General features: G+C 44.6%; 1 protein-coding gene across 1 annotated transcript in view; it reads right to left on the bottom strand.

The window, feature by feature from the left end:
* Positions 1-19,440, bottom strand: part of LOC143997704 (cytochrome P450 2C3-like) — a 154,028-nt gene that overhangs the window by 94,250 nt on the left and 40,338 nt on the right. Inside the window, exon 4 of the mRNA XM_077493484.1 lies at positions 14,268-14,408. Coding sequence (XP_077349610.1) covers positions 14,268-14,408 — 141 coding nt within the window. The remainder of the gene's footprint in view (positions 1-14,267; positions 14,409-19,440) is intronic.

Raw genomic sequence — 19,440 nt, 5'->3', positions numbered from 1 at the left:
GGGGAGTCAGAGGGGGGAGGCGGATACAATCAGCTAAAACGAAAAAGGCCCTAGGTGAGGGCATTTTTAATCTCAGCACACAGGCACTTTCTGACCCTGAAAAACGGCTTTTGGATAAGGGTCTGAAATTTGCTTCACCGAGATGTATGAGCAAGTTTCAGACCTACATGGATGTGCATAAGTTTGTACGCAGATTAAACATCAAGCGGTACATGTTGGGTAATCCCATCCAGGAGAACAATAGGCCGAGATCGGTTTTTCAACATTCCGGCCTTGCCAATGCATCCCTTTTCAATCCCCCAGGGACACTGGCTCCTAGTATCAAGGTCTTCAGGGATCTGGTACTTAAGAATCTGGATGAGATGAAGGTAAAAAAATGTAAACTTCGGGGCGACCTACAGAAGGGTTTGGATTCCCTTTGTAATAATAAGTCCCTTGTCATCAGACCTGCAGATAAAGGGGGTGGTATTGCTATCCTTGATAGGAGTGATTATCTCAAGGAGTTGCATCGAATTACCGATGACAGGGAGACTTATTCCCTGCTCAGCAGGGACCCAGTGGTCAAATACAAAAAGGAATTAACAGGGATAGTAGATGAGGGCTTTCGTAGAGGGATCCTCACGGATAAGGAAAAGTCTTTCCTCATACCTATGGCCCCTAGAACCCCAGTTATTTATTATCTCCCGAAGTTACATAAGAGTATTACCTGCCCCCCTGGTCGCCCTATAGTCAGTGGTATAGACTCAGTGACGTCCAGGGTGGGCAGGTATATAGATTTTTTTCTTCAGCCACTTGTGAAGAAAATTCCATCATACGTGAGGGACACCAAGCAAATCCTCAATATGTTAAGTACCATCAAACCAACACCAGGTTTATGGCTTGTGACAGCTGATGTCACATCACTTTACACTATCATTCCCCACGAACTGGGCTTTGAAGCCGCCAGAGTCTATTTGGAGCGAGTCTCTGGTTTAACTCAGTTCCAGATTGATTTCATTTTGGCCCTTTTAGATTTTGCAGCTAAGCACAATTACTTCTGGTTCGATAACCAGTTTTATCGTCAGGACAAAGGGGTTGCCATGGGAGCCAAATATGCCCCTAGTTTGGCTAACCTATTCATGGCCAAATGGGAGGAGGACGTCATCGATTCTCCCAGACGATCGGAGATAGTGCTGTGGGCACGATATATTGATGACGTCCTCCTCCTTTGGGATGGCGATGAACGGGAGCTCCATGACTTTATGGAAGGGTTAAACAACAACACGAGAGGCATCAAATTCAGTTATGAAGCTAGCAAGGAAAGGGTGAATTTTTTAGATCTAAACATCAGGGTTAATGGTGACAGTTTCATCACCTCTACTTTCTTCAAATCCACAGATAGGAATTCTTATATTCCTATGGGCAGTTGCCATCTGGACTCTTGGTTAAGGTCGGTCCCTTTGGGACAATATCTACGCCTAAGGAGAAACTGTACCGATATCATCGAGTTTGATGAGCAAGAAAATACTATCCCAGCGTTTTCTGGAAAAAGGGTATGCGGCAGATCTGTTATCCGAGGCATGCTCCAAGGCACGGAATAGAGACAGGTCTAGCCTGCTGGTTGATAGGGAGAGTAAGGATGATGTGAATCAGCTTTCATTACCCTTCGTTACCACCTTCTCGATGCAACATCAGAAGGTCAAACAGCTTATCCGTAGACATTGGCATATTCTGACCACCGACCAGACTCTAGGAACTATTCTACCAGAAGTTCCTAGAGTGATTTTTAAAGGAGTTTCCACATTGGGCAGTAAGATTGCCCCTAGTGTGCAGAATCCCCCTGTAAAAGACAGATGCTTCTTTCAGAACCTCAAAGGGTTCTATAGGTGCAGGAATTGTCAAGTGTGCTCTTATAATAGGAATAAAAATTCTAAGATCCTTGAATTTGTCTCCACTAGTACCCAGAGGAGATATACAGTAGAGCCGTTCATCACATACTCCTCAGAAGCAGTGGTTTATCTCATGCAATGTCCTTGTGGGCTTCAGTACGTGGGGAGAACTAAGAGGGCCCTCAAGGTCAGATTGAATGAGCATATCGCCAACATTAAACGGGGCTTTGACAAACATCCCCTTTCGAGGCATTATGACGAAAAACATAGAAGGGATCCGTCCAATACTTTGTACATGGGGATCGATAAGTACAAACCCCATTGGAGGGGTGGAGCTTTGGTTAGAGAGATTTCACGGTTGGAAATGTCTTGGATCCATAGACTAAAAACTTACACCCCTTATGGTATGAACACGGATACAGACGTTAATGCATTTATCAATAATGCTTAATGGGATGTTCCTGCCAATTTTTTGGTTTACACGTGAATGTGTTCATTAGTTTTCAATCAGGTACTGGAGGGATTGTTTTCCTGTGGATTCATCTATTTTTGTGTAGCGTTTGATGTAGTCCTTCTTTGCAGCTCTGATTTTTTCATTACAAAAAGAGAAATCCTTTTTTTTTCTCACAATACTCTGAGATTTTTGTAAACGGATGAGATAGCCCCCAATAAAACTCTGGGTTTGGAGTGTCTAGGCAGTTCGACGGGGATTGGGGTACGTGTAGTACAGTTGTTGATGCCCCCCTTATTTTATAGCTGTGGGTGAGCTTTGCATTCTAGTCAACATTGTCATCACAATATCAGGAAGGGCTTAACCACATAGTGAGTCAGACATTTATTACAAAGTGCCTTTTTATGTCTTATTCATTTTGATTCTTAATTGTCATTTGTTATTGTAATCCTTGTATATTTTGTCTGTGTGGACAAGTCCCCTCCTCCTCCCTGACTTCTTAATTTATTTTATGCCCATTTTTGATTTTATCCTTTCCCTTTTTTGTGTTTTTAAGGAAGATCTATTTGGCATAGATGTTCTCAGCCACTACATCTCTGTAATATAAGCGAGGCATGGTACTAGATGGAGCGCACGTACTTCCGTGTTGGGGGTGGCATGCGCTGTCCATCCGCTTGGCACGCACGGCGTGATGTCACGCCGCTACAAGGGGCGTCGCTGTTCGGCCGCGGACCAGAGAGGGGCGGGTGACTGCATGGATATGCGTCACTTCCGCCGCTCTGGCCCTCTGACCCCGTACGTCATTGGATGTGAAAGCGAGGCTTGGTCCTTCTCCGTGGGTACGAGAGGAGGTGGCCCGCTGGCCGATAGTGACACTGCCCTTGTGTGTTTTATTTTTAGGATATACACTGATGAGTGTCTTCCTCTTTTACGTCCACTTGATTCATATCATCCAGTTCAAGGGTTGGATTGATACTTTACAGGTTGTGATTTATAACTCACATGCCACACTTCCGGGATGATCCCGGAAGTGGAGCAGGCTCTTGCGTAACGGAGGAGGTGGCTTGTGCTAGCATTTATTATATAATGGAGGCAATATGGCGTGTCACCCATACCCCAGACGACGTGATTTTTTTCACGAAACGCGTTGGGTGGCGTGACACGCTCATTTGCCTCAATCAAACTGGTACCAGAAGGGATATCGATTGGAGTTCGCGATCGGCCGACGCTTGCCCATTTGATGATATGCCCGATGTTCTTTTATGTTTGTAAGTGTATTTCTCTTTCTACATTTGCGTTTTATTAAATGATTTTACACTATTTGGAGTATTTTTTCCTTCCTATGGTGGACCTTTTTTGATTCTCCAATGGAACATATTTGAGTCCTGCTCCAAAAAGCGTTTTCCCTCTTTTGGATGGTTCATGACTGGCGTATCCCCTAACCTGGTTTACGATAGAGTGCTCCACTCGGATGGCTCAAGATTAACCTATCTTCTGACCCGATTTGTGATAAAGCGCTCCTTACTGGGGCATCTGGTAAGGGGCTAGTGCTATTTGTTTGGTGGAGGTGCACCTGGTCTTGCTTCACGCTAATTAAAGGGTTTTGGATTGGACAGATTCCTTTGAACACGGGGTGTTTCTTCAGTTGGACTCATAATGGACTTTATAATATTGCCACATTTATGTTGATTTATTATTATTTTTTACAATTTTTATAGTCCTGTTGGGTGTTACCTCACATGTTTTCTTTTCTGAATTTTCTGGCACATATTGACCCAGTATTGCATATCTCACCTTTGGGTTCACAACATACGAGGGTTAATACATATGTTTATTTCACAAGTTATAAGCAATGTTTTATGTTATATTTAGTTATGAGATTTGTTTTTTGAATCATAAGTCATAAGAAACACTTTTTCTTAAGGTGGAGTGGCTTATATCCTAATAGAAATATTAGGGATTGCGCAGTTCTTTTCTTTTTTTCTTTTTCTACACGTATATAACACTTTTGGTATGTACTAGAATTGCTGCATCACATAATTCTTTTTGTTATACACTGTAGCGCAGATTTCCTCTCTTTTTTTCTCCAGCCTCTTCCTCAGCCTGCAACCAAAGGACACATACCAAGGTACCCAGGTCTCCCCTCCTCCTAACAGAGACCCCCTGCATGTCTAGGCTCTGCGCTAGAAGGAGCCTACAGTGGGAATTCTCAGCTACCTCACAAACAGGGGGCACCAATATGGCCGCCATGGCTGCTGCAGGCCCTCAGCTCTCCCACCCTCACCGGGACACCTCACCAGAACATAGGACTGTTCTAGCCACTGTTCTCGTCCATTTTACCCGTGTCCCAGGGCCCCGGAGCGCAAGCTCAGACTCCCTCTCCTGCCTCCACGGAGTCCCTGATTAGCCACTCTTTTGGGGATCAGACCTTATCCCCGGAAGTCCCGTCTAACATGGTCGCTTCTGGCTCTCATGGTCCCTCTGCTCCAACCCCTCAGTTTTCAGTGGAAGACTTGTTTCTTAAATTCTCAACATTCCTAGAGAGGGGTCTGGCTGCCACTGCTGCCAACATCACGGGAGAAATCAAAGCGGATCTACAGAACATCGGTACCAGGATGGATGTTGTAGAAGACAAATTGGATCAGCCAACAGCAGTCGCCCCTCTTTCTGATCTAATCCAAACATTGCAGGACCAGCTGGACACTGCGTTCTCACGCATAGATGATTTGGAAAACAGGTCCAGGAGACTGAACTTCAGGATCAGAGGCCTGCCAGAATCAATTACTGATGACGCAGCTGCCACACAAGACCTGATTAAGTCGCTCATTCCAACCATCTCCCCGGCCCGCCTCGAGTTTGACAGAGTACACAGAGCCCTGGGTCCCCCCAGGAAAGACAGCTCTTTCAGGGACATCATCGCAAAGCCGCATTACTATGCTATTACTATTACTATACTATTACTAACCCCAAGTTACCTGCCAAGGTCACCCCATTCAAATATTTGCTGATCTCTCGCCAACCACCACCCAATGGAGAAGGGCCCTAAAACCGCTTTTGACGGCCATGGCCCAGAGGAACATTAAGTACAAGTGGGCCTTAAATTCACTCACAAAGGCCAGCATCATTCCTTTTCCACCTTTTGTTTTGGGCGAAAAGCTCCTTCTAAATCTGAAAATAATTTCCCAAGAGATGGAAACGGCGGCTCCTTCCTCCTTATTGGGCTCCAACAAACGCCCTCCCCTGACGAGCCCCCTGAATCCTCTGTTGAACAAGACCAAATCTAGGAGATCGTCTCATAAAGGCCCTACATGAACAGGGACCTCATCAGTTATCCTTCATTGACTTTCTACAAAGACTAGGCTCTGGGACCCCTGGTCTTTACTTGGCCAAAGAGCCTGATTGTTTCCCTACATATGGGACTGGTTGCATTTATATCTCCCCTCATCTGAAAGACGCCGGACCTGAACGTGGTGCGATCCTCCCCCCTCTGAGGACAGAGGATCTGTCCCTTGTCCCCTCCACCTCCCCCTCGACCTTCCCCCTCCCTTTTTTTCTCTCGGGGGGTGTGGGGGTTTGGGGGCTCCCTAAGCCCCTTGGGTGGCACCTACAGCTATTTGTTATCACAACCTGCTCTTTTGTTACTGGTCGTTATCAGTCCTATTAGTGGTATTGCAAAGCAGGTCTCAGGGCGCTTGGGCGCGGTGTGGTTTACATGCACCTCCTCCTACTCCTTTGCCTTCTTCAGTAGTCGGGGGAGTGGGACATCCAACCTCACGGTTGGTAGTTGATTTGTTCTCTCACATCTCATGGTTTACAATGGGATGTATACCGAGGCTTTTGCTCTCCCCAGGGTCTCTGTCCCCCTGGGAGGGGTTCTCTTTCTCTGGATTTTCTTTTTCTCTCTTCCCCTTTATGGAGCACCACTCACTAGTTCTTTTCCTTTCAGACCAACTACAAAGCAGACTGGGGAAGAGGGGCGCTGCCAGTGGGAATGGCTTCTCACACTTCCATTTGACAACTCTATACAAGTCTGAAATGAGGGTAAGTGGCTTTGGATTTAGCAGCTCCCTCTCCTCCCAGGTCAATGGCTGATCGCAAAAAGTTTTTCAATGCATATAAATCATCCAAAATTTACATTGTACTCTTGCAAGAAACCCATTTTCCCATTGGATACAACCCCAAATTTCTTCACTCCCACTATCCTAAGTATTTTATGACAAATGCAGAAAATAAAACCAAGGGAGTAGCAGTGGCAATAGCTAAGACGTGCAACTTTAATTGGATCGCTGATAATAAGGATCCCATCTTTGTCAAGGGCACAATAGATGGCCAGCTATATTCACTGATCTCCTACTATACCCCTACCAAGGGACAAGCAGCCTTCTTCAGACGCCTCCTACATACCCTTACCCCACTACTTGAGGGGACGGTCATTTTTTGGGGGCGACTCCAATGTGGCCTTCGATCAACTGCTTGACAAATCTGGGCCTATTAAAGCGCAACTTTTATCCGTCCTACCAACGAAAGCCTCAAAATAGCTAAACTGATACATGCCCAGGGGTTAGCAGACGTCTGGAGGGAGCTGAATCCCAACAAGAGGGACTACACCCATTTTTCCCACCCGCACAACACATACGCTAGGATTGATAATCTCCTTTTACGTCCCCAGTCAATCCCACTCATAATAAAATCTCACATCACAGACTCCACCTTGTCCGATCATTCTATGATAAATTATGACCCTCCACTCCCATTACCCTAGACCCGGGTCAGAGACAATGGAGATTCAATGAGTCCATTCTCTCTGACCCTGTTCACATAACAATGTTGGATAAGTCCCTCAAAAGAATATTTCCAATTCAATGACCAAGGAAATGTTTCAGCTCAAATGTTGTGGGCAGCTCATAAGGCCTTCATTAGAGGGGAGATCATCAGAATGGCTTCCACTATCAAAAGGGAAAGGGAGGCTGACATAAAGAGGTTAGAAACTGAGTACATTAAACTTAGAGCACTCCACAAACTAGAACCCTCTCCCTCCAGGATCCCACAACTTGATATGGCTAAGCTAGAACTTAACCTGGCTCTAACAGCTAAGGCGGAGAAACAAATCCGCTGGTCCCAAAACTGGTTCTACACGCAAGGAGACAAGATGGGCTCTATGCTGGCAGCCAAATTGACACCCCGAATCAAGACGCACACAATGCAGAAAATGAGAATCCCAGGCCAAGGCACCACGATTAATCCCTCCAAAATCTTAGACTCCTACGAGTTTTATAATAAACTCTACTCCCCAAGCCCCCCACCGACTGAATCCATCTTAAGTGACTTCCTGGACACTCTCCCTATCCCAAAACTCTCCTCAGAACATAAAGACAGTCTAGAAGCCCCTTTTACGGATGGGGAGATCTTGGGTGCGATAAAAACCCTGAGGTCTGGTTCTGCCCCTGGGCCGGATGGCTTATCTAATCCTTATTACAAAACATTTGCCAACACCCTGGCTCCTTACCTAGCCAAGTTCTTTAATTCTATGACAGCAGGTAACCCACTAGATCCTCAGCTCAACACTGCATTTATTGCAGTCATCCCAAAACCAGACAAAAACCCGGAGAAGGTCGGGAATTACAGCCCCATCTCATTAATTAATTGCGATGTTAAGATTTTGACCAAAATTCTTGCTAACCGTATGGCTCTATTAATTCATACATACACAAGGATCAGGTGGGTTTCATCCCTGGCAGGCATAATGTCCATTCTCCAAACTAATTGGGATGGTGGCCCCAAACAGTCAGGAATGCTTCTTTCACTAGACCTGCAAAAGGCCTTTGATTCGGTCTCTTGGCCCTATATCTTTGCCATTCTAAAACGCTGGGGCTTTGGTCGACGTTTTACGGGTTTAATACTAGCACTATACTCCACTCCCTCTGCACGGGTTCGGCTCCAAGGCTTTTATTCTAAGCCCATACAGATAAGACAGGGGACCAGACAGGGTTGCCCACTATCACCATTTTTGAGATGGCGATAGAGACACTAGCCATAGCAATTCACCAAAGCCAAGACATTAAAGGTGTCTCCTGTGGTCCTCACACTCATAAATGCGGCCTATTTGCGGGTGACATTATGCTCTTCCTCACCTCTCCCATAACCACTCTTCCCAATTTATGCTCTACACTAGATACCTTCACCAAGATCTCAGGCCTTCAGGTAAATTACTGCAAATCACAAGCCCTCAATGTTTCCCTTGACACCCCTATAGTTGATCTCCTGAAACAATCCTTTCAGTTTAAATGGAGTGAAACCTCCATCAAATACTTGGGTATTAACCTCACATACAGCCAAAACTATCCCCCAATATATCGTAAACTAGAAACGGACTTACACAACATAATATCTCCTGGTTAGGTAGGATAAACACCATTAAAATGACGCTACTTCCCAGACTACTGTATCTTTTCCATTGACTTCCCATTTCCATTCGAAAAGACCATATCCAAATCTTCCAAAGCAAGATCCTGAAGTTCATATGGGGTAAGGCAGGGTACAGATTATCTCAAGGAATCCTATACGCACAGGAAAAAAGGGGGCTTGGGACTTCCCCAACTTTATAAATACTACCAAGCCGCCAGGCTAGCCCAACTGTCAATAGTCTATTCCAGGTTTGAGAAGCCTGACTGGGTACATATAGAAAAACATTCAGTCCCCAACTTCACCCTAGACTTTCTATCGTGGTCTCCTCAGAGGGACAGACCACCGATTCTTGCCCCAATCCTATCTCACTCTTTCGTTCTGTGGGACTCTTTACGCTCCTCAGCCTCACTTGTCTCTAAATACAAATCTTTGACCATCATATTCAATAACCCAAACTTCCCCTAGGCAGAAACATCCTAGCCTTTAAATGGTGGGTTGATAAAGGACTTTACAGGATAGGACATTTCTTCTCAGCGGCAGGACCGCTCACCCTTAAACATTGCATGAAAAAGCTAGACCTCCCCAGCTCTGAAATATTCAGGTTCCATCAGATTCACCATTTTTTGCAATCCCTGTGTAAAAACAATCCTCAACCCCCTACTTTCACAGACTACGAAATGTGATGCGGTCAAGCCATGGACCAGGGGGGGGGGGGGGGATCTCGACGATCTATTCATCACTGATTGCCCCTGTATCCAAAACGTCCTTCATGGCGGCTTGGGAGACGGACTTCAATTTTCACTGGTCCAAGGAGAAATGGTATTCGGTGTGCTCCAAGTCTTTCAGGGGCATTTTTAATACCACGTTGATGGAGGCTAGTCTAAAGGTACTAACCAGATGGTACTACACGCCTTCCAGAGTAGCCTCAATGTTTCCCGCTGCCAGCCCTCTATGCTTCAGGGGCTGTCAACTCCTGAGCACAGTGTCACATATATGATGGGAGTGGCCGAGGATCCGCTCCTTCTGGAAGAAAATTTTCAACATACTGGACAAGTTGGTAGGCTCTTACATTTCCAGGACCCCCATGGTGGCTCTTCTAAACGACCCAATTCCACACATCTCTAAGAAATCTGGTAGATTGGTACACTTTGTGCTCTTGGGAGCTAAACTCACGATTGCTAGGGCCTGGAAGAGGCCGGGTGTCTCTCCCAATGGCAAAAAAGGTGTCTCAGGAAAAACTCACCAGTTTATTATTAGACTCATCTAACAAGTTCAAAGCCACCTGGAAACCGTGGGCTCGTATAATGGGTATATCTACTTTCCCCCTCATGCCACATACCTGAGATCTAACTTGACTAGGGAGTGGCACTACTATCCCTTTCCTTATCCAACCCTCCTTTCTTTCCCTTTCTATATTTCTGACTGCTTTTCTTTTCTTTTTCCTTACCTAGGTTATTCCTACAAGGACTCAATTCAGGTTAATATGTCTCAAAGTTCATACTGAGGTGAAAGGTGTTACTGATCTGCTCAGGTAATGGCTGTCAGATTCTAAACAGATGATCGCACAGCGGTGGACTGGAGGCTTGATGCCCGGCAGCGAATATCTGTAATAAAGGAGCTGTTTGATGTAGGCCACGGTGGGAGTCGGTCCCCGCTGACACAGCTTGATCCCCTTGGGGGTGTTGGAGGGGATGGGTGTCGACTTTGAACAAGCTCAATCTTCGCATCGGGGTTTCTTTCAGTCAGCCAACAAGCAAATTTATCCCAGGTCTAGATTCAGGGAATAGGCCATGTTTGCTCATATCCGGACTTAACGTTTGTATCACCTTCGCTATTGACTTATGTTTGTCTGCTGCTTGAGATACTGTCTATTCATTTACGAATGTATTGCTGTCGTTTCTAAAATAACAATAAAAACTTTTGAAAGTAAATACATCCTGTTACAGTAGATATATTCCTGATCCCCATGTGTAAGTTAAACAAGCTTTTGTAACTGGACTAGTTGTTTCTTGTGTTCCTTTAAACTTCACTTTACTTTACCTAGTTCATGTGTTTGCCCTCTTTTAAGCATACTGTTCTATGTGACCATGGCACACCTCAGGTTGCCGTAGTTGGGGTAAAGCATTTCCTCATTATTCAGACTCTGAATACAATTTAGAAGGCTTGCCATTGGCTAGCCTGAGTTTGTAGGAGGAGTCTGGGGCTTACAATCCCCCCTCCTTCTCCTTACATTTGTCGCCTAGCGTTTTTGGGTTCCCTCCCACCCATACCCCTGATACTTTATATTTTTATAGTCAGGGTATGCCTTCTTTTAAGCATACTGTTCTATGCGACCATGGCACTTCAGTTTGCTGTAGTTGGGGTAAAGAGTTTCCTCAGTATCCAGACTCTGGACTTCAAATTATTTTCTCTTTATTTGCTATTTTTTTCCCCACGAAAGTGGGGTTACCCTTTAGGAGTTCCCTTCACTGGAACTAAGGGGCCAAATTCAACCCCTGAAAAAACAACCCCACACCATAACCTCCCCCCCTTCACCAAATTATTTGAACCAGTGTACAAAGCAAGGTCCAAAAAGTCATAGATGAGAGAGTTTGGGGTGGAGGAACTTGACTGACCTGCACAGAGTCCTGACCTTAACCCCATAGAACACCTTTGAGATTAATTAGAATAGAGACTGTGAGCCAGGTCTTCTTGTCCAACATCAGTGCCTGACCTCACAAATGTGCTTCTGGAAGAATGGTCAAAAATTCCCATAGACACACTCCTAAAACTTGGACAGCCTTCCCAGAAAAGTTGAAGCTGTTATAGCTGCAAAGGGCGGGCCAACTCAATATTGAACCCTACGGACTAAGATTGGGATGCCATTAAAGTTCATGTGCGTGTAAAGGCAGGGGTCTCAATGACCAGAATTTCCGATGGACCTCAATTTTGAGTTGGATTTTACACATTTTTTACGATTAAATTAATACCTTTGATACCTTTATAATTTATTTGATAGTTATGGGAAATCATTGTCCATGATTAATTTGAGGTTTTATTATCTTTATTACCAATTTGATTGCTATGGAATTTGATGTCAATCATTTTACAATAGTCTTCTGTATGTTAAGTTGTCCTGTCCATTATTGAAAATCTAGAAAGGGGCATGAACACATACATTTTTAATTTTCTTATTGGTGTGTGTCAGGGCTGGGATCAGCCCTTCCTTCTCTACGCTGCTCGCTCAGCTGTCGGCTAATTGCCAGCTCCTATCTCTCCACAGTGACTCCCCTGTTGATGATATCCTGCTCCTCCGTCCTCCCTACTTAAAGCGGGGTTCCACCCTAAAGTGGAACTTCCACTGATCGGAACCCTCCCCCCCTCCGGTGTCACAATTGGCAACTTTCAGGGGGGAGGGGGGTGCAGATACTGGTCAAAGACAGGTATTTACACCCACTTCTGGGCATAGACTCCCACGGGAGTCTATGCCTCTTCCTGTCCCTGCGCGCTGTCTGCTGGGAAACAAACGGGTCCCAGAGACAGCGCGGACAATTCCTATTGCGCTGCGCGACTCGCGCATGCGCAGTAGGGAACCGGGAAGTGAATTCACTTCACTTCCTGATTCCCTCACCTAGAATGGTGGCGGCAGCAGCCAAGAGCCGAGCGATCGTTCGGCCTCGGCATCGCTGGACCCCGGGACAGGTGAGTGTCCATTTATTAAAAGTCAGCAGCTGCAGTATTTGTAGCTGCTGGCTTTTAATATTTTTTTCCGCAGTGCAGTCCCGCTTTAAGCCACCCAGTCCAGATGATCTCTGCCTTTGCCTTGGTCACATCTCTAGAGACACTCTCCTGTGTCCAAAGACTTCCTTGGCTGACATTCCTTCTGGCTCCAGATCCTGCTTGCTGTTCTACTACACTGTTGTCATGACCTTGCAGTAATACTTCCATGACCCGTCTGTCTCTTACCTGGTCTGTGTATTAGTCTTGAGGCTTGTACTCTCACACCTGCATGCTTAAGTAATCTTCACTCAGTGTGGCTCTACCCTAGCCTCAACGGGAACCACTATTTAACACTGTGTTCTCCAAGCCTGCCTTGCCGTGCAATATTATGTGTTTAGCTTTATGTTTCCTGCTTGCCGCATGCTCTACGTTTGTCTCTGTTACCGATCTTGGCGTGTTCCCGACTATCCTTGTGTGCATGTGATCCTAACCTTTGGCGTGTTCTCGACTATCCCCGTTTGCCTGTGACCCTGACCTTTGGCATGTTCTCTGTTATCCTTGTTTGCTAGTCGACCCAGCATTTGGCTACCTCCTTACTATCCCCTGCTGTCCTGGTCTGCTGTTTCCTGTCCATCCTCCTGTAGCCTACCATGAGCGTGAGCTGAGAGACCCTGGGGGCTGCGACCTGGAGCCATTTGCAGCCCAGTCCATCCTCACCACTAGAGGCTCTGGTGAACACCTGCTGGCTCTTAGATTCCCCAGGGTGTGGAGTCTATGTTCTAGCTCCCTGTGGGATCCGTGTTGGTGCTCCAGGGGACCTGCCTTCCTGAACCACCCCAAGTTCCATCCGCAGCAGTCAGCCTTAGGGTCCACTACCCTAGCGATGCACTCCTGACCCCAACGGGGTGCATCTATCAACTGGTCTCAGGTGACCTGACAGCTCTTCTCTGGCTCCCAGATGTTTTGGCTTGTCTGACTATCCGTTCCGGTTCCTGAACTCTGGCTATGTTTGACTACGTTTACTCTGTTTACCTTTTTTTTATTATTATTAAACAAGTGGGATTTAACTGTACTTGCTTTCTCAGTCTGATTCATGGTTTCTGACAGTGTGTTGGGTTTTAGTTAAGATTTTTTGCTATATCATTTTATTTTTTTCTGGTTTTCGTTTCTTTTAGTTTTCCTTTTTGTTATTGAATTTGTTCATAAGAATGTTCATACTTATGAATCTTATTTTCTTTACAGATACTTTTTTTCATTTTGAGATCTTAATGTTCCTTTTGACATGCTTGGAATTACATTTATTTTACTGTGAATGAGGATAAAGATTGGAAATGGCAAGTTCAATCAGTCCAATCACCTAATTGGTTAACTGATTACATGTGATGTTTTAACATATATACAGTGATTGATTTTTGAAAGGTTCTGACAAAGCACACTAGTCACATGAAACGCGTTGCCTACTTCTCTCTGCCTGTACTATTTCAGTGCTGTTGGTTTTATTACTTGGAAATAAACCTTATTGCATCATGTATGGGAGTACAGCCATCCTTCATTTAAATACGCAGGCGTCACAATACTTTTGACAATATAGTTTGCATAAATCCAATCTTATTCTTCCACCATCAATCTCCCCAATAGGGCGGAGTCCAATCGATATTGTGGGAAATGATTGCCAATATGGATTTTCATGTGTGCGTGCAATAGACTCGTGCCCAAGCTAGTCCTCTGTTGTTGGAGTAGCTGAGTAAAGCAGCCAGTGGGCCTCGATTACTAGACATTCAGGTCCCCCCTTTACATTTTTCACCAATTTTTCAATAAAAATAAATGAAAATATTTTCACCCACCTTCCATCTCGGCAGCTGCCTCTATTATATCAGTTGTCTCCTCCTGAATGCGGGATTCCATGGTCTTCTTCCCCATCCCAATGTTCCTCAGAGAGGAGATGGAGAAGCGTCGCAATGGACGCCATCGGGAGCCCGCAAAACCTAAAGAAGAAACTAATCGTCAGCGATAAGTTACAAACCACGGGACCAACTATAATAAGGCAAACCGAGCCACATTCTACAGGGGAGCATTTATGATGGTTCTAAAATGACATTTCTATTACAAAGTATGTCAAAATTGTTTACAAATGAAATAAAGATTTTTCTAAGGAAAACAAACAAATGGGCTAAAAAAAAAAAAAAAAGAGAAGACGTTTAATCACTGGGCACGTTTACCCCCTTCCTGCCCAGGCCAATTTTCAGTTTTCAGCGCTGTTGCACTTTGAATGACAATTACACGATCATCAAACATTGTACACATATGACATTTTTATCATTTTTCACACATCTTTTGGTGGTATTTAATCACTGCTGGGTTTTTATTTTTTGCTAAAAAAATAAAAAATTCTGAACATTTTGAAAAGAAAAAATGTTTTTAGTTTCAATCAGTAAATTTTGTAAATAAGTAATTTTTTTCCTACACTGATGTGAGCTGATGAGGCTGCACTGCTGGGCACTGATGAGGTGGCATTGAAGGGCATAGATTAGGTTGCACTGATGAGGAAGTACTAATATGCGGCACTGATGGGCACTGATATACTGCACTGATGAGTACTGATAGGCGGCACTGATGGGCGCTGATATACAGCACTGATGAGTACTGATAGGCAGCACTGATGGGCGCTGAAAGACAGCACAGACTGGCATCACTAATAGGCACTGATTGGCATCACTAATAGGCACTGATTGGTGTCACTAATAGGAACTGTTTGTTGTCAATGATGGCCACTGATTGGTGTTACTGATGGCCACTGATTGGTGTTACTGATGGGCACTGATGGGGCTGTACTGTAATCAGGGCTCTGATGATCAGTGACCTGATTACCTGTATAGGTCTCCCCTGCGAGGAGATGCTGCTGATCCTTGTTTACATGTGATCCACATCATCGGCTCTTTATCGAGATCAGGGTTTCTCATAGGAACATGCATGGCTACGATTGCCGTGCCGCATGCCCCCATAGGCACTCGAGAGCGGCGGTTCTCGGGCGCCGTCATATGACATTGTCGCAGAACGAGAGTGCATAAAAAATAGGAGATCTTTATGCTAGTTTCTATAATGTAGAGTAGGGATGAGGTTCATGTTTGGACTGATGCAAGATCAGATCCCAACTTTGAGTGTTCAGTATTTGGCAAACTAATTGGAGGTGCCCACCTGTCCACTAAGCCAAACATCCAGCTGTAGCAAGAAGTCATACATTTAGCAGCCGTATTACTACTGCTACTAAATATGACAACTTTCCTCTCAAGGCTCCTTGTTGCTAGGAAGCTAGCAGCCACTGGTGTCCTAGCAACCGGTGACACATTCCTGATCCTAGCTATCTGCTGGCCAGAAGATTCCAGGCCAACAGCTGGATTTAAAAAAAAAAAACAGGGTGGGGTTGCTGGCTGACAGCACTGATCAAATATACTCACCGGCCACTTTATTAGGTTCACCTGTTCAGCTGCTTGGTACACAAATTGCTAATTAGCCAATCACATGGCAGGAACTCAATGCATTTAGGCATCTAGACGTGGTGAAGACAACTTGCTGAAATTCAAACTGTTGTGTTACACTATGCAATTTATTATCGTTCTGTGACTTTAAGATCTGTTCCCTTCTATCTAACTCAGGGATCCTCAAACTACGGCCCTCCAGCTGTTGCAAAACTACACATCCCATGAGGCATTGTAAAACTCTGACATTCACAGACATGACTAGGTATGATGGGAATTTTAGTTCCTGAACAACTGGAGGGCCATAGTTTGAACACCCATGATCTAACTGAACTCTCTCTCCCACCATAGTTCTGTATATTCCCCTCCCCTTCCTCTCTCTGGTTCATTGCTCAGTATACTCTCATTGCTGTAACATCTTTTATGTGGCTTACAACACCAACGTTTTTCTACCTATGAATATCCATCATTAAACGGAACATTCAAAAGGATTCATCGTCTGTCTCTCCATACAACAAGTTATTCATTGAGTTAAGCTGTCTGAATCGAACACCAGGTCATGTAAGCCCTATATGAAGCTGGAGATAAAGTTTATGGCCTTGTAGCTGAGTCAGAACACAAACCAAGCATCAGAATGGAGGAAGAAAGGGGATTTAAAGAGTTTTTTTTTAATGGGGGGGTTTTCCCCTTTTTTTCTTCCCTGCAAAGTAATTGCATACTAGCACATCATGTGACACTTACCTGCAAATGAAGCCCGTATCATCCCCACTGCATCCATCTTTGCCCGGTTTCCTTCTGGGGCCAGGGCCGGCTGTGTGACTGGCTGAAGCTGCGTGAGATCACTCCCGCGCATATATACACGGGAGCCTCCGGTCACGGCATGGCACACGTTCCTGAAGAAAGAGCACGGGTGGCCGTTCCTTCAGAGCGCACACGCCAATGACATCATCAGTGCAGTATACAGTAAATATCTCCTAAATGGCACACATTGCAGAGATATTTACAGTCCCTATTAGGTAAGGTTTATTCTAGCCTTACCTATAGGTACAAATCATAAAGGAAGGTTTATAACCTCTTTAAGTGACTTTGAAAGTGGCATGGTTGTTTGTGCCAGATGGGCCAGTCTGAGTTTTTCAAAAACCAATGATCTACTGGCATCTTCATGCACAACCATCTCTCGGGTTTACAGAGAATGGTCCCAAAAAGAGAAAATATCCAGTGAGCGGCCGTTGTGTGGATGAAAATGCCTTGTTAATGTCAGAGGAAAATGGTCAGGCTGGTTCCAGATGATAGAAAGGAAAAAGTAACTCAAATAACCACTCGTTACAACCAAGGTATGCAGAATACCATCATTAAAAGCACAACACATTGAACCTTGAAGCAAATAAGGTCTGGTAAGAATGGATTTTTGAAATGATGTCTTCAGACAAAGTCAGAACATCAGCATTAAATAGTTTAAATTATGTTTTTAGATAATATACTGTCAGCTAAAATACGAGTTTAGACTATGTCTGTGAGGCTATATGTTTGTATAGGAATGTGTCATGTGATGAACTCTCCCTCCCTCCTCTTTAAATTGTGCAATATTCTTTGTCCATAATTTGTATAAAGATGTGATTCTTACCATTAAAAGCAAGCATACATTGAATGACTCTCGTCTGCATTGGATGCTTCCGGAGCTCCCAAAGAATTCCACAGATTGTCCAGGTTTAAGCAGATTTAACCCCTTCAGTGGTGGCAGCGTGTGGAATACGGTGTTCATCTGAGGTAAGGTAGAATGTGTCTGCTTTGTTGAGGCTGTTATTCTTGCCTTGGCTCTGACAATACCGCATCCTTGTATAGTGCAAAATTGCAAACTTCCGTGTATTTGGCAAGCACATTATCCACTTAACGACCGTGCTTTTAACTTTTTAAAGAAAGTGCGGCTCCATAACTCTGGGCGGGCATACATTGACGTCCTCCCAGAATCTTGCTCCCACGCGCCCCCTGCGGCAGGCACCCAGGAATATCCTCTCATCCCAGATAACAGAAAATGGCTGACAGCGGAAGTTTACCACGTGATCACGGTAAATGGCTGACAGCGGCCGTTTACCACGTGATCACGGTAAATGGCTGACAGCGGCCGTTTACCACGTGATCACGGTAAATGGATGACAGTGGCCATTTACCACATGATCATAAATTATACATTGGGTTGTTTTCTTTCCAAAATGGGGTCATTTTTGGGGTGTTTCTATTGTCCTGGGGCTCCAGGGCCTTCAAAAGTGTAAGAAGTAGTCAAGAAATTATATGTGTAATTTATGCTCCAAGAACGCCTGATGGCGCTCCCTGCATGTTGGGCCCCTGCATGTAGCCGCGCTGTGTAAAAGCCTCACACATGTGGTATTGTCATACTCAGGAGTAGTAGTAGAATATGTTTAGGGGTGTAATTTGTGCTATGCATATGCTGTGTGTGAAAAATTACCTGCTAATATAACAATTTTGTGAAAAAAAAAAAAAGGAAAGGAAAAAATCTTGATTTTGCAAAGAATTGTGGGAAAAAATTACAACTTCAAAAAACTCACTATGCCTCTTACTAAATACCTTGGAATGTCTACTTTCCAAAAAGGGGTCATTTGTGGGGTATTTGTACTTTCCTGGCTTGTTAGGGTATCAAGAAATGCTAGGCCGTCAGTATATCAGGTGAGATCAATTTTCAGAGATTGTCACCATAGCTTGTGTACTCTCTTAGGCCCCTTTCACACTGGGGCGAGAGCGGGGTCAGCGGTAAAGCAGCGCTAATTTTAGCTCTGCTTTACCGTCATTCTAGCGGCGGTAATCGGCCACTAGCGGGGCAGTTTTATCCCCTGCTAACGGCCGAAAAAAAAGGTTAAAACTGCCGCTGCAGCGGCGCTTTGCCAGTGGTATAGCCGCGCTGCCCCATTGATTTCAAAGATGCGGCTAGCAGGACTTTTAACGTCCTGCTAGCGCACCGCTCCAGTGTGAAAGCCCTCCGGCTTTCACATTGGAGTGAAAGGGGCCGGATTTTTTCAGGCGCTATACAGGCGCTATTTCTGGCGCTATAGTGCCTGAAAAACGCCTCAGTGTGAAAGGGGCCTAACTTTCACAAAGACCAAATAATTTACACCAATTTTGGTTATTTTTACCCAAGATATATAGCAGTATAAATTTTGGCAAACATTTATGAAGAAAAATTACAAATTTGCTAAAAACAGAAATGAACAAAAATGCATTTTTTACAGAATTTTCTGTCTTTTTTTCTTTTATCACACAAAAAATAAAAAAAAGAGGTGATTAAATACCACCAAAAGAAAGCTCCATTTGTGTGAAAAAATTGGATTTTTATATACAGCTTACCTGTAAAATCCTTTTCTTGAGAGTACATCACGGGACACAGGAGCTTCATTACATAGTGGGTTATATAGGCACCTCTGGTGATTGGACACTGGTTGACCCTAATTAAAGAGAATTCCTCCCCTATATAACCCCTCCCATTTGGGAGGCACCTCAGTTTTGTAGCAAAGCAATAAGAAACCACGTA

Source organism: Lithobates pipiens, unplaced genomic scaffold, assembly GCF_037356315.1.
Source record: "Lithobates pipiens isolate NorthernLeopardFrog02 unplaced genomic scaffold, aLitPip1_a1.2 Scaffold_19, whole genome shotgun sequence".
Taxonomy (NCBI): domain Eukaryota; kingdom Metazoa; phylum Chordata; class Amphibia; order Anura; family Ranidae; genus Lithobates; species Lithobates pipiens.
The sequence above is the reverse complement of the archived record's forward strand: the minus strand, read 5'-3'. Positions and strand labels throughout refer to the sequence as shown.